Source organism: Canis aureus, chromosome 27 (assembly GCF_053574225.1).
Source record: "Canis aureus isolate CA01 chromosome 27, VMU_Caureus_v.1.0, whole genome shotgun sequence".
NCBI lineage: Eukaryota > Metazoa > Chordata > Mammalia > Carnivora > Canidae > Canis > Canis aureus.
The window spans coordinates 24932714-24951522 of record NC_135637.1 but is presented as its reverse complement, the minus strand read 5'-3'; the positions used below and the strand labels follow the sequence as shown (position 1 = coordinate 24951522).

At 40.9% G+C, this 18809-nt stretch overlaps 1 protein-coding gene and 1 long non-coding RNA gene across 14 annotated transcripts in view; one reads left to right on the top strand and one right to left on the bottom strand.

Annotated features, from left to right (window-relative positions):
- LOC144298994 (uncharacterized) overlaps positions 1-16618 on the bottom strand; it is a 67320-nt gene extending 50702 nt beyond the window's left edge. For 4 of the 12 annotated variants that reach the window (XR_013365818.1, XR_013365819.1, XR_013365822.1 and 1 more), the window contains exon 1: positions 15411-15560. This is a non-coding gene — a long non-coding RNA (uncharacterized LOC144298994). Of the gene's footprint in view, positions 1-6484; positions 6558-7574; positions 7612-15410; positions 15577-16289 lie in introns of those variants that run through there. The other 8 variants (XR_013365824.1, XR_013365821.1, XR_013365823.1 and 5 more) reach the window with 7 other exon arrangements.
- The window catches only part of PITPNB (phosphatidylinositol transfer protein beta), a 64647-nt gene continuing 61520 nt past the window's right edge, over positions 15683-18809 (top strand). For both annotated transcript variants that reach the window (XM_077874189.1, XM_077874190.1), the window contains exon 1: positions 15683-15814. In XM_077874189.1, the coding sequence (XP_077730315.1) occupies positions 15795-15814 (20 nt within the window). In that variant the 5' untranslated portion in view covers positions 15683-15794. The remainder of the gene's footprint in view (positions 15815-18809) is intronic.

Below are 18809 nucleotides of genomic sequence, written 5' to 3'. Positions count from 1 at the left end.
CCCAACAAACAAAAGTCCAGGATTATACAGCTTCAGGTGAATTCTACCTATCATTTAAAGAGTTTAAATCTATTCTTCCCAAACTATTCCAAAAAATTGAAAAGGAAGGAACATTTCCAAATTCATTCTACAAGGCCAGCATTACCCTGATAACAAAACTAGACAGAGACTACAAAAAATGATTATAGGCCAATATCCCTGATAAATATAGATAGATGCAAAATCCTCAAGAAAATATTAAATGAATTCAACAATATATTTAAGGGATCATATACTACGATCCAAGTGGCATTTATTCCAGGGATGAAAGAATGATTCAATATTCACTAATCTATAAACACGATATACCACATTAACAAAATGAATAAAAAATCATATGATTACCTCAATACATGCAAAAAAAAAAAACCCTCAGCATTTGACAAAACTTAACATTCACTTATGATAAAAATCCTCCACAAGGCGAATATAGAGGAAACATACCTCAAATATAATAAAAGCCATACATGACAAGCCCACAGCTAACATCAAACTTGACAGTACAAAGCTGAAAACTTTTTTTCTAAGATCAGGAACAAAGATGCCCATTCTTTATTCAACAATCACCACTTTAATTCTACACAGTACCGTAGTCCTGGCCCGCAGCAATCAGACAAGAAATAAAAGGCATCCAAATTGGTAAAGAAGTAAAACTCACTATTTACAGAGGACACGACAGATATAGTAAACCCAAAAGATTCCATAAAAAAACTATTAGAACTAATAAATTCAGTAAAGTTGTAGGATACAAAAATCAATATACAAAAAATCTGTTATGTTTCTATATGCTAATAATGAGCTATCAGAAAGAGTAATTAAGAAAGCAATCCCATTTACAATTTATCAAAAAGACTAAAATACCCAGCAATAAATTTAACCAAGGAGGTGAAAGACCTGCATTCTGAAAACTGCAAGACATTGATGAAAAAAACTGAAGAGAACACAAAAGATATTCCATACTCATGAATTAGAAGAATATTGTTAATATGTTCATATTACCCAAAGCTATCTACAGATTCAATGCAATCCCTATCAGAATTCCAATGGCATTTTTCATGGAAATAGAACAAACAATCCCCAATTGTTTGAAACCACAAAATTACCCTAATAAGCCAAAGCAATCTTAAGAAAGAAAAAGCTGGAGGCATCATCTCTCTGATTTCAAGCTATATTATAAAACTGAAGTAATTAAAACAGTATGTTATTGGCATAAAAACAGACACAGAGATCAATGGAATACAATAGAGAGTCCAGAAATAAATCCAGGCACAGATGGTCAATTACTATATAACAAAGAAGTTGAGAATATACACAGTGGGGAAAGAACAGTCTCTTCAATAAATGGTGTTGGGAAAATTGGACGGCCAAGTACAAAAGAGTGAAACTGGACCACTGTCTTATATCATACACAAAAATTAACTCAAAATGGGTCAAAGATTGGAACACAAGTTCTGAAACCATAAAATTCCCAGGAAAAAAGATAAGTGGCAAGCTCCTAGACTTTGATATTGGCAATGATTTTTGTATTTGATACCAAAAAGCAAAGCCAACAAAAGCAAAAACAAGTGAGACTACACCAAACTAAAAGGCTTCTAAAGAGCAAAGGAAATCAACAGTGAAATAAAAAGGCAATCTACCAAAAAGGAGAAATTGTTTGCAAATCATTTATCTGATAAAGGGTTAATATCCAAAATAAAGAACTCATGCAACTCAATAGCAAAAACAAACAAACCCAAAACTTTATTAAAAAATTGGCAGAGAAAAAAACAAAACAAAACAAAAAAATGGGCAGAGAATCTGAATAGACATTTTCCCAGACTACGTAGAGATGGCTCACAAGTATATGAAAAGATGCTCAACATCACTAATCATCAGGGAAATGAAAATCAAGATCAAAATGAGATATCACCTCAAACATTAGAATGACTATTATTAAAAAGACAAGAAATAACAAGTATTGGCAAGGGTATGGAGAAAAGGAAATCCTTGTACACTGTTAGTGCACCACGTGGCAGTTTCTCCAAAAATTAAAAATAGAACTATCAAATGATATAGCAATTTCACTTCTGGGTATTTGCCAGAGAAAATGAAACCACTGACTCAAAACAACATATGTACCCCCCCTCCATGTTCACTGCCAGTATGGTTTATAACAGCCAAAACATGCAAATAACCTAATGTCTACTGATAGGCAAATAAAATATGGTATATATACATAATGGAATATTACTTGGCTATAAAAATAGGGACATCCCACCATTTGCAACAACATGGATGCATCCTGAGGGCATTATATTAAGTGAAATAACTTAGAGAAAGACAAATATTATATGGTCTCATTTATATGTGAAATCTTAAAAAAAAAAAATAAAACACAAAAAACCTAGCTCATAGATACGGAGAACAGACTGGTAGCTGCCAGAGGCAGGGAAAAAAGCGGGGGGAGGGAACCAAAATTGGCAAAGGGAATTGAAAAGTACAAACTTTTAGTTATAAAATAAATAAGTCATCGAGATATACAGCATGGTGACTATAGCTAATAATACCGTATGGCATATTTGAAAGTTGCTAAAAGAGTAGATCTTAAAAGTTCTCAAAAAAAAAAAAAAAGGTTTTATAACTATGTATGGTGATATTTTTGTTTTTTAAATAAAAGATTTTATTTATTTACTTAGCGAAAGAGCATGAGCAGGTGTGAAGAGAGAATCTCTAGTAGGGATAGATCTCATGGCCCCAAGATCATGACCTAAGCCAAAATTAAGAGTCTGACGCTTAACTGACTGAGCCATCCAGGCACCCCATGGTGACAGATGTTAACTAGACTTACTGTGTGGTGATCATTTTGTAATATGTAAATATTGAATTATTACATTGTAGATCTCAAATTAATATGTTATATGTTGTTATATCTCAATAAAAATGGGTGAAGGATTTGAACAGATACTTCACAAATGAAGATACATGAATGGACAACAAGCACATTGGTCATCAGAGAAATTTGAATTAAAGCCACAAAGAGATAATATTATCCATCCACCAGAATAACTAAAATTAAAAAGATTGAGAACACCAGGGCACCTAGGTGGCTCAGCTGGTTGGGCATTTGACTCTTGGTTTTGGTTCAGCTCAAGATCTGGGGTTGTGGGATTGAGACCAGAGTTGGCTCTGCACTTAGCATGGAATCTGCTTGAGATTCTCCCTCTTCCTTTGCCCCTCCCCCCATAAGATAAATAAACCTTAAAAAAAAAAAAGATTCAGAACAAGGTTGATGAGTTTATGGAGCAACCATAACTTTTATATTTTTTCTGGTGGGAACATAAAATGACACAACCACTTTTGAAAATAATTTGGCAGTTTCTTACTACAAGCAATTCCACACCTACATATGTATACAATAGAATTAGTACAAATGTCACTAAAGAAAGTGTCACTATCTATAATAGGCAAAAACTGGAAACAACTCAAATGATTATTAACAGTAAAATGGCTAAATTGTATATATTCCTGTAATGGAATACTTTATAGCAATGAGAATGAAGAGTTGTAGATGAATCTCACATAGTACTGAGCAAAAGCAGCTAGATGCAAAAAAATGTGTATTTTATTATTCCATCTATGTACAAGTTCAAAATAAGGAAAAACTAATCAATCATGATATATGATGGGAGAGTGATTATCTCTGGATGGTAAATACTGGGAAGGACTACAAGATGGACTTCTGGGACTCTGGTAATGTATTTATCTGGATGTGTTTATGTGAGTAATTTTTAATTATTAAAAATTCACCAAGAAATATATTTATGATTTTTTTGTACTTTTTGGATGCATGTTATTTTTTAAGAGAAGTTTCCTTAAAAAAACTAGAGAAGAAAGATGTACCACTTAAAGGTCCAGAAATTAGATGACTAACTTCATTTACTTCAACAATGAGAGCTAGAGACAGGGTTGTAGTATATTAAACATGAAAAAAACAAAACAAAACAAAAAAACAAACCACCAACCAAAACCCAAATCTAGCCTAGAATTCTATATCAAAGTATTTTTCAAGAATGAAGACAAAGTTTTTATATTTTGAATACTATCATTTTTAAATATATATCACTTACCACCAAGAAATCCTTATCAAGGTAAATTTTAGAAGACGAATTGAATTTCAGGGAAAAGTAAAATTATCCAAAATGGAAGGACTGGGATGCAAAAGGGAATGATGAACAGATATATTGGTAAGTATGTGGGAAAATCCAAATAAATATTAACTATATAAAATAGGTACAAAAATGTTTGATTTGTTAGAGAAAAATAGGATGGGATCAATATAAAATCTAGCATAATTGTTCAAATTCTTGTTCAAAGTTAAATTGATAATTGTTGAAGGTGGGTGATGGACACAGGAGAATTCATTACACTCTTCCATCTTCAATAGTACAAAATTGACTTTTAAAAAAGACACATAAAAAAGGTATCCCAGGAGAATATTAACCCAAAGTAATTTTGTATTGCTATATGCATATCAGATAAAAGGGAAAAACATGGCTAGAGGGGTATTATACAGAATAAGAGCATCAATTCATATGAAAGATGTAAAAATTCTACTTTCTATGCACCTAATTGTTCAGCTTCAAAAATATATGGAAAAAAATGGAAAGAACTACTAGGAGAGAGAAAAAATACATCAATCACTATATTGGGAAATTTTAACACATCTGTTTTACTAATTGTATCCAACACACACATATACACCACTGAGGAGTTAGAAAATTTGAACACAAAGAATAAATTTGGCCTAATAGTCTAAATACTGAAAAAAAAAAAAAAAACAGACTTTTCAAGAATAGGAACATACTTTACAAAACTGTCACGTGTAGTGAGATCTTGGAAAAATTTTTATATATCAGTTACATATACATCAGAGGAAAGCATGTTCAAGTAAATTATGCTAAGATTGTTATCCATGTGACGAGAAAAATATTGGATCTCTATACTTCATACCATACTCAAAAAGTCCCCATGGATTAATAACCCAAATATAAAATGTGAAGCTTTAAACCTTTTAGAATATCTGTATCATTTCTGGATAGAGAAGTGTATTATTTTTAAAATAATACACTAACAGCTTAATCTACAATAATTTAGGACGATGATTCTTTGGGTAGAAGGCAAGATATAAAGAGAGGGAGATGCAATCATACAGGTATAAATGAGGGCTTCAACTTTATTGGCAATGATTTCTTCATTAGCTGGTAGGCACAAGAATATTCATTATTTTATTCTATACTATTCTTCATGTCAGAAGAATTTTACAGGGAATTTTTTAACGTAAAACAAATACTTGTCTACACTATGCAAATACACATTATAACAACAGTTCAATCATGAGATTAAGGTGAAATGGATTACATAGTATCTATGTAAATGGAAAAGAAAATAATGAAAAAAACAAAGGAAATCCTAGTTAGAAGGTAGAGGAAATGGGAATAATTAAGAAATCTCTTCAGAGGACCCTAGGTGGCTCAGTTGGTTAAGTATCTGACTCTTGATTTCTGTTCAAGTCATGATCTCAGGGTTACAAGATTGAACCCCATGCAGGTCTCTGCACTGAGTGTGGAGCCTGCTTAAGATTCTCTCTCCCTCTCCCCTTCACCACCCACCAGATGCTCACATGTGCTTTCTCTAAAATAAAATCTTTCAAAAAAATATTTAAAAAAGAACATCTCTTCAGATATGGCGGCTAATGAGTGGAAATCCAGTCTTTGAGTAATGTTTACTAGATGTGCTTAAAAAAAAAAAAAAAACTTCCACTTAATCTGATGTAACATTTCAAATTACATATGGTTACTACATTGCTATATTACAAATAAGACTCAGATACTATAAATGGTGCAGCCAGAGTTTTCTTGGCTCCAAAGCCAGTATTTCCTTCCATTATATGTTGGCATTAACAGAAATGGCCCAGTTGGGAAGCAAGCACACATGCACATATATGCATGATCATCAAATAGTCTTTTTTTAAAAAAGATTTTATTTATTTATTCATGAGAGACACAGAGTGAGAGGCAGAGACATAGGCAGAGGGAGAAGCAGACTCCCTGCAAGAAGCCTGATGCGGGACTTGATCTGGGTACCAGGATCACACCCAGAACTGAAGGCAGATGCTCAACCACTAAGCTACCCAGGTGTCTCCATCAAATGGTCTTTAAAAGATGTTTGCAAGGGTGCCTGGTTAAGGATTGACTCTTGTTTTCAACTCAGGTCATGATCTCAGGGTGGTGAGATGGAGCTGCCTCAGGCTCCATGCTGAGTGCTTGTGGAGCCTGCTTGGGATTCTCTCTCCCTCTGCCCTTCCCATGCATTCTCCTCTCTCTCTCTAAAAATAAAAAAAAATAAAAGATGTTTGCATACAACAAAAATTACAGGTCTTTGAGCACAGTAGTGTTAGTTGCCTCACCGGGATCTAATTACAGAACCAGCTTCAACCAAATATTCACAAGACTTTGGAGGTTATTCAACCCAGCATAGTCCTGCAGGAAAAAAAAAAAAAAAAAAAAAAACTTTGTAAGCTATAATTTTAAGTGTCATTTGCCCCTTTTTGTAAAGTACTACCTGCATCTCATACTACTACTAGTTATCTTAAGCCACATTTTGCTATAAAGCATGAGATAGGGAAAACTCAATATCCATTTTAATAATTACGAATATTTTCTTCAATGAAATAGGGTGATCTGAATTCTTTTTCATAAATGTCTACTTATGTCTATGTCAGTAAGTACCAGCAGCATCCTAGTATACATGAGGGCCTCAATAAGTGTCTCCTGGGTGGAAGAACAAAAAAGAAAATGAACACATGCATATAAAACATTATAAATGGTCTTCCCACCTTCATTCTAGCTCACTAAGATTCCTAGGTGATTCTAAGTGGTACCACTCTTCTAAATTGGGAAATCCTGAAGCAAGTATTTCCACAGCCCTTTAAACTTTTAAAATTCTATCATTTTTTAAAAGTAGTATATCTGAAATATACACTTAAATAATTTAGTAACAAAAATTGATTCCTTTAAGTCATACAAGTAATAAAACTGAAAACTAATAGAATTCGGTGGAAGAGAACTGTAAGCAGGATGGGAACGGAGAAACAGAAGATTATCAGTTCTTTAGTAGGAACCAGGATTTTCGGTTTTGAGGAGATAAAGATATAAAGGAGGTTAAATAAAAACTCTATATAGTCGTGGATTTGAATTAGTATGAATTAGTATAAATTCATAATGTATTTTATCTTTGAAAAGCTATTTTTGTATTTATATAACATAATTTGTATGCTCGAAAATTCTATCATTTATACATAATACTCATAACAAAATCATAAATCATATTTAGAAGATGTACAAATTTATTTACATAATATAGTAATATTAAGTGTTCATGCTATATTTATAGAATTTATATATTTGCCCATGATCTATGTATTTAAATATACAAAGTCTTTCAGCTTTAACTACCAAAAAGGCCAAAAAACAATTAACCCATTATCCATGACTTACCTAGCACAAGATTCTGCTCTGGAAATACTATTTGCCACTAAAAGAAACCAAAGTTCTTGGTGAAATGGCAGCAGAATGTGTACAAGATTAGTCTTTTCATGCTAGATCCTATCATATCAGATACACAGGAAATTATCAAAGACTACCAGGAACACTCAGGACTCAGACAACTTGAAGAGATTCAACTGGCCACAGATAGGACAGTGTGGTCAACAATAGCAATAGTATAGAAAACAGTACTTCAAACTTGTTTAAATCTACACTAAATGGTAATTGTTCACCTTTAGAGGAGGACAAAATAAATTTTCATTTTGAAAACTGGTTAAAAAAATGGACAAAAATCAAAGGTTTGTCTTTCCTATATAAATTGTGCCACTAGATGGCCAGTTTCTCTGTATAGAAGCATTCCAGCCAACACATCAAGAAATGATTGAATAATAATAAAAAAATCACCATTTTGCAATCCCCAATAAATTAATGGAGCTAAGTATTTAGCAATAATGGTAATGGCTGCTATCATTACATAAAGAGAAAATATACATGTTCTTCTGATGAAAGAACACACTACCACCTATGAAGTTAAGTTTTCCAAAAATATTGCAACTGAACCTGGTCACGCCTATAGATCTGACAGCAGCAAAATCCAGAGTGTAGAAAAGTTTACAGATCAATAACCCAATGTCCTGAGCAAACTGCATGGGTATGGGAGAGACAGGATAGGATTACATATAGATTAAAAGCAGCAAATATTAACCAACAGAATTTGTAATGCTTACAAAACTATAAGCAAAAGCAAAAAAGTGATTCCTGTAAAACTCAAGATGGGAGGAAGGAGTTGTAGCTGGAACAGTTACATGGCTAGCAACAGTTTCATAATCTAGCAGAGATAACAAGTGGTGTTTTCTCTGTAACTAATTGGCGATTAATCTGTTTTATGTAAAATTTTTGTATGTGTACTATGTTTTACAATTAAGTTTTTCTTAATTTAAATAATTTATTTATTTAATTTATATTTTTAAAAATATTTTATTTATTTATTCATAGAGATGCAGAGAGAGAGAGAGAGGCAGAGAGAGAAGCCGGCTCCACGCAGAGCCCAATGTGGGACTCGATCCAGGGTCTCCAGATCACGCCCTGGGCTGCAGGCAGCGCTAAACCGCTGCGCCACTGGAGCTGCCTGCCTGCCTATCTATCTATCTATCTATCTATCTATCTATCTATCTATCTATGACACAGAGAGAGGCAGAGGAAGGAGAGGTAAGCTCCATACAAGGAGCCCAATGTGGGACTTGATCCCGGGATTCCAGGATCACACTCTGAACCAAAGGCAGATGCTCATCCATGGAGCCACTCAGGCGTCCTTACAATTAAAAGTTTTTAAAAGATGTTTGAAAATATGTTCAAATAGTTGAATGGTTACTCTCATACATTGCTGGTGGGAGCATAAATTGTTACAGTCTTTATGGAGGACTTTTAGGCAAAATCTGTAAAAATTGCAAATGTACATATCATTGACTAATTCCTGTTTCAAGAATTTACCTTATGGTTACTATTCTACACACGTGCAATGTAAAAGGCTATTTACTGCAGGACTCTTGTAATAGCAAACTACTGGATACAACCTAAGTGGCTACTGATAAGAGATGTTAGGAAATTATAGTGCACTATACAAGGAATTATCATGTACCTATATAAAAAATGAAAGCCCAAGGTGCTTTCAACACAATCTCTATCAAGATACCAATGCAGAAATAGAAAAATATACCCTAAATTTCATACAGAGGGATCCTAAATAGCTGAAACTACCTTGAAAAAGAACAAAGCTGGAGGACTCACACTTCCTAATTTCAAAACTTACTATAAAATACAGTATTCAAAATAGTGTAGTACTGGCACAAAGGTAGACATATAGATGAATAATGAGCATAGAAACAAACCCTTGCATATATGGTCAAATGATTTTTGACAAGAGTACACAACCATTCAATTGGAAAAGGACAGTTTTTACAACACATGTCGCTCGGAAAACTGGATGTTGACATGCAAAAGAATGACCATACCTAACATCACATACAATTAACTCAGAGTGGATCAAATACCTACATGTAAGGGTTAAAAGTTAAAAGTTTGTGGGATAAAATTTTCTTAAAGATAAATAACTACACAACAGAGTCACTATAAACCAGTGGTTTTCAATCAGGGGCAATTTGGTTCCCCCTCCCCCCGCCAGGGGACACTGGGCACTGTCTGGAGAAATTTTTGATTGTCGTGACTGGAGAGGTGCTACTGGCATCTAGTGGATAGAGGTCAGGGATGCTGCTAAACATCCTATGAGGCACAGAACAGTCTCTACAACAAAGTATAATCTGACTCAAAATGTCAATACTGTAGAGACTGAGAAACCCTACTAAACAGAGTAATAAAGCAATCCACTGATAGAAAAGGTATATAGGGCAGCCTGGGTGGCTCAGCAGTTTAGCGCCGCTTTCAGCCAGGGCATGATCCTGGAGACCCAGGATCAAGCCCCACATCGGGCTCCCTGCATGGAGCTTGCCTCTCTCTCTGCCTGTGTCTCTGCCTTTCCTCTCTCTCTCTCTCATGAATAAATAAAATCTTAAAAAAAAATGTATATAAACTGCACATAATCAATACAGAATTCAAATCCAAAATGGTTATGTATATATTCTTCTATACATCAAAAGCAGAAAAAAAACTAGGAAAATGAGCAAATAAAAACATGGAGAGTAAGCATGGAGATCCTCACCCCACCGGGAAATATCAAGTGAATATACCAGATAGCATTCTAAAACCAACAAAAGCAGCAAAAAATGAAAAAATCTGAAATACCCAATGTTGGTGATGATATAGAACAGAAATTTGCATTATGCTCTGCAGGTGAAAGGGCAAGTTACTATAGTCATTTATGAATACATACATGAATATGTATGAATATTAATACATATGTATTTATATGTATATGTACATGTATGAATATGTATATGAATATGTATTCATATATGCATACTTATTCATGCATTATGATGAACAGTGATTAATGATAGCAGCTACCTCTAAGGATGAAGGGAGATGGATGGGAGGAATTTAATTATACATGAATTTACTGTTCAGCTCTCTGAAAGCTATATGCTTTTAAATAATTCCCATTGAACACCTATTATGTATCAGGTTGTGTATAAGAGATAAATTCCTTTTTTTAAAAAAAAAGATTTTATTTACTTATTCATGAGAGACACACACAGAGAGAGAGAGAGAGAGAGAGAGAGAGAGGAAGAGACACAGGCAGAGGGAGAAGCAGGCTCTATGCAGGAAGTCCGATGCTGGACTTGATCCCGGGACTCCAGGATCACACCCTGGGCTGAAGACAGGCGTCAAACCGCTGAGCCACCCAGGGATCCCCAGGTAAATTCTTTATACACTTCATAACTTTTATTCCTCATGAATCTGTTACAGATATTCCTTGTACAGATAGTGTTTCTGAGAGATTAAATAATTTACTCAAGGTATATAGCCAGCAAGTGGCAGAGCCTGCATTCAGGCCAAGGGTTTTCTACTGCAAAGCCCAATCCTATGTCCCCAGCAATGGTATATTATTATGACCGATGCCCTAAGGTTTGACAAAATTGAAGCATTCTTAGAAATAGTTCTAGTTTTCATAGAAATAGTCTCAAGCAAGATAATCTAGAATGGGAAGAAGGTAAAATAGGATGGCAAAATGTAGACTAAGCAAAGCAAATGGAAGTTACAGATCTCTCCCAAAGAAAAACGGACATAAAATTATATAATTTCAGTAGTTCACAGATTCCCTGAGAACACCCACCAAAAAGCCTTTGGTTAAGAATGTCTGCTTTAAGAAAAAAAGAAAAAGGGGGGAAAACTGAATTATATTTGAAAGAACACCTGAATTTCTTTGACCAGAGGTGGACTTTATCAACGAGGACATGTGTTCCAAATATCACTCATGGTCAGAGATCTTTTGATTTGCCTCAATAAATCTACCATTATTATTACTACAATGAGCTCTTTGCTCCAGAATGATACAAGAAATGAGATTGGTGATTATACAAGGCGTGTAGAATTAGTTAAGTTCAATTGTACATCTTGTGTGTAAAGGTTACCTTTGTTGAGGGCTGAAAGTTAGAACAAATGAGACATCAGGCTTAAAAGATGTTGGATTTTTTTTCTATATCCATAAAAAGTTACTAATAAGTTATGTCTTTATTTGAAAAATGCACAAAATCTAACATCTTTAGTTTTAAAATAAGAATGTGCCACACAATCCATTAGTTTATTTTTTATTTGTAATCGTCTTTTTCTTTGTATGTCCTTCTTTCTCATCTTGGGGTAATGTCTTTGATGCTCTCTTGTCCTCTTCAATATTCTCTCATTCTGCCACTTTTATCTCCTAAGTAGATATAAAGCACAATATCTAGATTTCATGTTTTCTATCAACCTTGCTAATTTTGAACTAGTATGTTTCTTTCCCTCAATAAATATGTCTACACTGGTTATTTTCTAAATTTATCCTTGTGGTTTGTATTGAATGTTTTACATGTTATTATTATTATTTTAAGACAGCACGAGAGTGCAAGAAGGGAGATGAGGGGCAAAGGGAGAGAGAAAATCCCAAGCGGACTCCATCCGCCAACCTTGAGATCATGACCTGAGCTAAATCAAGAGTCTGATGCTTAACTGACTGAGCCAACCAGGGGCACCAGAATGTTTTAATATGAATCTTTGGATGGCAAAGGGAAACAATATCCATACTGTATACTGGTTCAGAGTTATGCTCCATCTAGCACACTCTTTATTTTACAAACCTTTGAGTGCTAACTCAAATGTGCTATGCAGACAATGGAATTAACAAACACTTTAAGGGAAGACTTCAGGGAAATAAATGTATCCAACATCCTAATTTTTCTAAATGAATGATAAAGCATGCCAACCACAAATTCATCCACGAAGTTTTCAAAGCTGTATTTTCAGCCTGCATAACATTTCGGGAGAGATGATGACATAGAATGACTACTTATAGAAGTTTGGCAATTAATATTACCTCCAGACCTTAAAAAATAGGGCAGCCCAGGTGGCTCAGCGGTTGAGTGCCTGCCTTTGGTTCAGGGCGTGACCCTGGAAACCCGGGATCGAGTCCAAGGTCTCCCTGCATGGAGCCTGTTTCTCCCTCTGCCTGTGTCTCTGCCTCTCTCTCTGTGTGTCTCTCATGAATAAATAAATAAAATCTTTAAAAAAAAAAAGAATATCTTCTCTCTCTCTCTATATATATATATATTACACACCTAAACAGGGGCATACCATTCAAACTCATACTTTCTTTATTCTAAGTAACTTCTATATTTACCATAACCTTCTTCTTCTCATAATTAAGAATTATTTGTCATAAAGATTGTAAGCCCCAACTTCCTATTTTTTTTCTTAAAAAAAAAAAAAAAAAAAGTCAGTGTAGTAGAAAGACCAGATTCTGAAGTTTTAAAAATCCAGATTTGAAGCCTGGTTCTGTTAAACAAGTTGGCTGAGTTAACCTTTGTACAGGTCACTTAATTTGGCTCTGGGAACCTCATCTCCTTTCCGTTCTAAAGCTTGCTAAAATGCTCATCTCATCGCCTTGCTCTAAGGATGAAATGAGATAAGGCATCTCTGTTACCTAGCGCAGTACTTGGCGTAAGACAGGTGCCCAATCAATGGAAGCTGCTCCCAGCTTCTAACCTCCTGAAAGGGCACATTTCCTTGAATGGTAGCCATGATAATAACTACCAAAGTGCTTCACACATCACAGAAATGATACCCAGATACTGCCTTAGAGGATATCTCTAGCATTTTGGTAAATGTTTCACTTCTATTACTTTGGAGGCAGCCCCTAACTCCACTAAGTGTGTTCTAGCACCAGATACACCACGCAGATCTGTATCGAACATTTTAAACGTTGGTTTATTCTTCTAACCATCTTCTAGCAGCTTCCCATAGTTCTCAGAATACAATTCTTATTCTTTACTGTGGCCTGGTGACTTCTTTAGTCCCCGTTTATCCTTGTCCCTCACTGAAGATGTTCTAGCTACACCTGTCCTCCTCGCATCCCTCCAATGCTCCAAGCTTATTCTGTCTTGGGAGGCTATCTTCCTCGAACTGGAGTGCCCCCCTCAGGCCCGGCCATCCTAACGGCGGGCTCCATCATGCACGGCCTCCACAGTCCTTCCCTCGATGACTCTGCCCCCTCCACGCCCCTTTTTCGCTTATTCATGGAATAGCGCTTATCCCTAAGCCAAACCCTAACTGCTTTGTTCCCAGGGGAGGTCAAGGACCTTGAGGGTTTTGTGATTTTGTTTCCAGATGTACCCCTGGTGCCTAGAACTGTGCCTGGCAGAGTGAGCGAGTAAGCAGCCCACCCCCGAGCCAGCCACCACTCATCCCGAGGTCCCCCCCGCCCCCCAGCCACCACTCATCCCGAGGTCCCCCCCCCGCCCCCCAGCCACCACTCATCCCGAGGTCCCCCCCGCCCCCCCAGCCACCACTCATCCCGAGGTCCCCCCCGCCCCCCCAGCCACCACTCATCCCGAGGTCCCCCCCCCGCCCCCCAGCCACCACTCATCCCGAGGTCCCCCCCCGCCCCCCCCTGCCACGCCACCACTCATCCCGAGGTCCCCCCCGCCCCCCCCGCCACCACTCATCCCGAGGTCCCCCCCGCCCCCCCAGCCACTACTCATCCCGAGGTCCCCCCCCGCCCCCCCAGCCACTACTCATCCCGAGGTCCCCCCCCGACCCCCAGCCACCACTCATCCCGAGGTCCCCCCCCGCCCCCCCCTGCCACGCCACCACTCATCCCGAGGTCCCCCCCGCCCCCCCCGCCACCACTCATCCCGAGGTCCCCCCCGCCCCCCCAGCCACTACTCATCCCGAGGTCCCCCCCGCCCCCCCAGCCACCACTCATCCCGAGGTCCCCCCCCCGCCCCCCAGCCACCACTCATCCCGAGGTCCCCCCCCGCCCCCCCCTGCCACGCCACCACTCATCCCGAGATCCCCCCCGCCCCCCCCGCCACCACTCATCCCGAGGTCCCCCCCGCCCCCCCAGCCACTACTCATCCCGAGGTCCCCCCCCGCCCCCCCAGCCACTACTCATCCCGAGGTCCCCCCCCGACCCCCAGCCACCACTCATCCCGAGGTCCCCCCCGCCCCCCCAGCCACCACTCATCCCGAGGTCCCCCCCGCCCCCCCAGCCACCACTCATCCCGAGGTCCCCCCCGCCCCCCCAGCCACTACTCATCCCGAGGTCCCCCCCCGCCCCCCCGGCCACCACTTATCCCGAGGTCCCCCCCGCCCCCCCGCCACCACTCATCCCGAGGTCCCCCCCCAGCCACCACTCATCCCGAGGTCCCCCCCGCCCCCACTCATCCCGAGGCCCGCCCCGTGGACCGGGCAGGCTGCAGCCTGGGTGTGCGTAGAGGGAGGGTGCCTGGGTGCTCCTGCGGCTGCCGAGCCTCCTCCCACCCAGGCCCCTCTCCAGGGCCGTGTCCCCCCATCCCCGGGGGGGCTCGTTGCCAGGGGTGGGCGCTCCTCCCGTGAGGTCGCTCTCGGGCGCCGGGCGCTCGCGGGGGCCTCGGCTGGCCCGAGCCGGGGAGCAGCGGCCCCGGGGCTGCGCGCACAGGTGAGCCTCCGTCCCACGGAGCCCGACGCGGCCTCCCCCACCCGCCCCAAGTCTCTCACACGGACCCTGGAGCGAGAGCTCAAGGAGAGGAGGAGCGCGAGGAACTCGAGCGCGGCTCGCTCGTTGGAAACGGCTTCCAGGCAACCGACTGGAAAACTCACCGGAGAGCCTAGGCGCCACCCTCGCCCCGAGGGACCTCGACGGGGGGCGGGGCTCCCTCGAGAAGGGGCGGAGCGACCGCGCGCCCGGCGCGCGCAGCCGCAGTAGAAGCTGCCCCCTCCCCTCCCCTCCCCTCCCGCCGGCTCCGCCAGCCGCGCAGCCTCAGTGCAAGCCCCGCCAGCCCAGGGTGGGGCGCGGGGCGGGGGAGGAGCCAGCCCCTCGCGCGCGCTGACGCGACGAGTCGCGGCGGAAGGGCGTGGACGCGCAGGCGCCGCGGCGGCTCGTGGGGGGGCAAGGAGGCGGGGCCGCGCAGGCGCCGTGAGGGGCGGTAGCGGCGGCGGCGGCGGCGGTGGTAGCGGCGGCAGCTGTGAGGGGGTTCCGGGAAGATGGTGCTGATTAAGGAATTGTGAGTGGGTCGGTGGGCGCGAGCGGGGCTACGCGGCGGCGGTGGTGGGAAACCCACTGATTGAGGAGTGGCGGGCGGGCTGTTCCTAGGAAGGAGCGAGCCGCTGGCTGGCCGCTCCCTGCGCGCGCCCCCTCCCCCCGGCCCGCGCCCCCGGCCCGGAAGGCCTTCCAGCTGCGCGCCCCCAGCCCCTGCCCCCTGGCGTTGCCGTGGCAACACCGCCGCCTGCTCCCTCGGGGCGGAGGCGCCTGCGTCCGGCCGGAGCGCGTGGCTGGGGAAGGCGAGGCCGGGAGTTTCCGCTGGGACCCGCCTTCTCCCCACTCCCCACCCCCACCCCCACCGCCCCACCGCCCGCCCCAGGCCGGGCCCACCCGCAGACCCCCGCGGGGAGCGAGCCGGGGGCCGAGTCGGAGCCCGGGGGTGGGGAGGCGCGGCGGCTCTGACAGTGATTTGTCGTGTGGTGTGGGGTGGAGCCTACCTGTAACCCGCGGAAGATGGACTTGCCCGCCGCACACCGCCTCGGTGTCGGGGCCGGAGGTGGGACGCAACGCCCTGAAGTTCGGAAAAACCGCGCTCTCCAGGGCAGCTCGGTTGACTCTGAGACTCTTGCTTCGGATCTCCGTGTTCACATCTTTGAGATGGGGCCAACACTGGGTTCCCCCCACTCTTCGCGAGGTTGAGAGCAGGAGTTGTTAATACGTGGCCTGTCAAATCCTGGAAGGGTCTTTCAGGTGCATTAGACCGACGGAGTGATTTTATATTGAAGAGTTACGGCATTTCCCACCAGCAGGGTCTGGGACCGTCACAGGAAATCTGTTGAGCCATGATTGTTGAGCTGTCACAGCTGGTTCCCATCGTCAGCATCCTGTGGGCAACTAGGGATTTCTAGTGTGGCCTGTTCTTTGGTTTTTCAGGTGCTTTTCTCAACTTTAAATTCTTAAACGTAAATTCTGGCTTGATTTAGTTATCTCAAGACGCCTTATCTTTAGTGTTCTCAAACTTAACTTGAAAAAGTTACTCCTGTCACTTCTCTGCTTGAAACCCTACGGAGAGACTTGCGCTGTGAATGAAAACCAAAGGCCTTACAGTAGCCCACGAGGTCTTAACACCATTTTCTGTTCAGCACTGATCGCGTTTACTACCCTGCACATGCACGTGTCCATTTCAATCTCAAGCTTCCTTATGGTTCTTTCATTACTTGGGGGGGGGGGGGGGGCGGGGAGCTCAGTGCAGGGCCTTTCTGCTCGCTGTTCCTCTGAAGTGCTCTTCCTTTATCTCGTTAACCTACCTCCGTCAGGTCTGTAAGTATCACCTTCTTAGGGAGTCCCTCTCTAGAGACCTAATTGCAACCCCCGCCATTTGGTATTTGCCTTTCCTGCATTATCCTTGTCAGTAGCAATTATCACCGTCTAACATGCAATACAGTCACTTTTTTTTTTGTTTCATGTATTCTCTTACTACGTCCAAGCTCCATGCATTTGTCTATTTTGCTCACTTCCATATCCCCAATTCTTAGAATAGTCCTTGGCACGTAGTAAGGGCTCAATAAGTACTTGTTAAGTTAATGAAAAATCACAACTTTAGCTGTGATTAGTGACAGGGATCCTGAGAAAAGACACATTGTTGGTTAAAATTTATGGTATTGAACTCTGGATTTATATAAAGGTTTTCTTCCAAGTGGTTTATACAATATGTCCTATCATGAAAGTTCTATTTATTACTCTGACATCTTTGTAATGTAGGTAGGTGGCAGATAGTAAGACAAATGGAGGAAACAAGAGAGAAGGAAATTGACTTGGCTTAAGTCACATAGCAAGTTGCAGAGCTCATCTAACATCACAGATCTCGTCATTTTTATTAGAGTTATTTCCTCCCTCCTAAAAACTGAATTAAGTGCTCAGTAGATCCTTTTGACAGTTATGTTATGTGAGGAATATCCAGCTAAGTCATGGAAAGCAGTTCCCATTGGGAATTTGCACAAGATACTTTTTGGGAAACCATTACTTTCATTATAAAAATTTAATTGCACCAAGGTTACACATGCTGAAATGTGCCCAAGTGTAATTTTTTTTTTCTAAGGAGTTATAAATTACATTTCTCGATGTTCACTCTTCATGTCCCCTAGACTTTTTTTTTTTCCTCTCCTCTTAGAGATTGAAAAAAGAGGCTGTTTTTGTTTCTTGTACCTGGCATAGCATCTAGGCCACCATACTATAAATGCTCATTGTTGTTGAATGAAAAAAATGGTTCTTCCTACTTGCAAGTCAACTTTCTAAAATTGTTTTTGGTTGGGAGCAATGAATAGTTCATTCTTATGTGAAGATGTTGGTAAACTGTAAAATACTTTGGCAAATGTTTGTTGCCTTTTAAAATGCCATCTGTTTATGACGTAAATTGAAAGGTTAGAAATGACTTTTCAGGGTGGGGAAGTTCCCTTTAAGTTGATACTTAAGCAATAGATGAAGTTGCCATTAGTGTATAGTCCTGGTTTTAAAGAAATAGTTGCTAGTTCCATCTGGAAAATTATTTTCCTGAGGATTTTCAGAGAATTTTGAAAATTTTCAAATTGTTAGAGAAGTTGAATGTGGATTTGAGAATAAGAGACAATCAAAGCCTGTCTATTCCTTTTACTTTTCATTGAGTAAATCTTGAAGAATTTGACTCATCATTCATCCAGAATGTCTTAATCAGTCACTTTGATTTTGTGAAATAAGTTTCGCTGAAAGTGTTGTTATATAAAAATAGGGATCTTCCAGTAGTGAGCAGTTAAAGTTACTCAGCAGTGATTCTTTGGTTTTGTGAAAGTTCCGGGAAGTCTTTAACTCTTTCCTCTCTATTCCCTTCAATTTCCTCTAAAGTCCATCGTCTTGGTTCAGGTCTTTGTAAACCCTAGGTCAGTGTCTCCACAGATGGCTTTTCCCCACACTCCTGTTTCTCAGTGTTTTTTACCAGCTACAGATGACTTCTTTTGATTAGCTATAGTCATGTCACTTGCCTT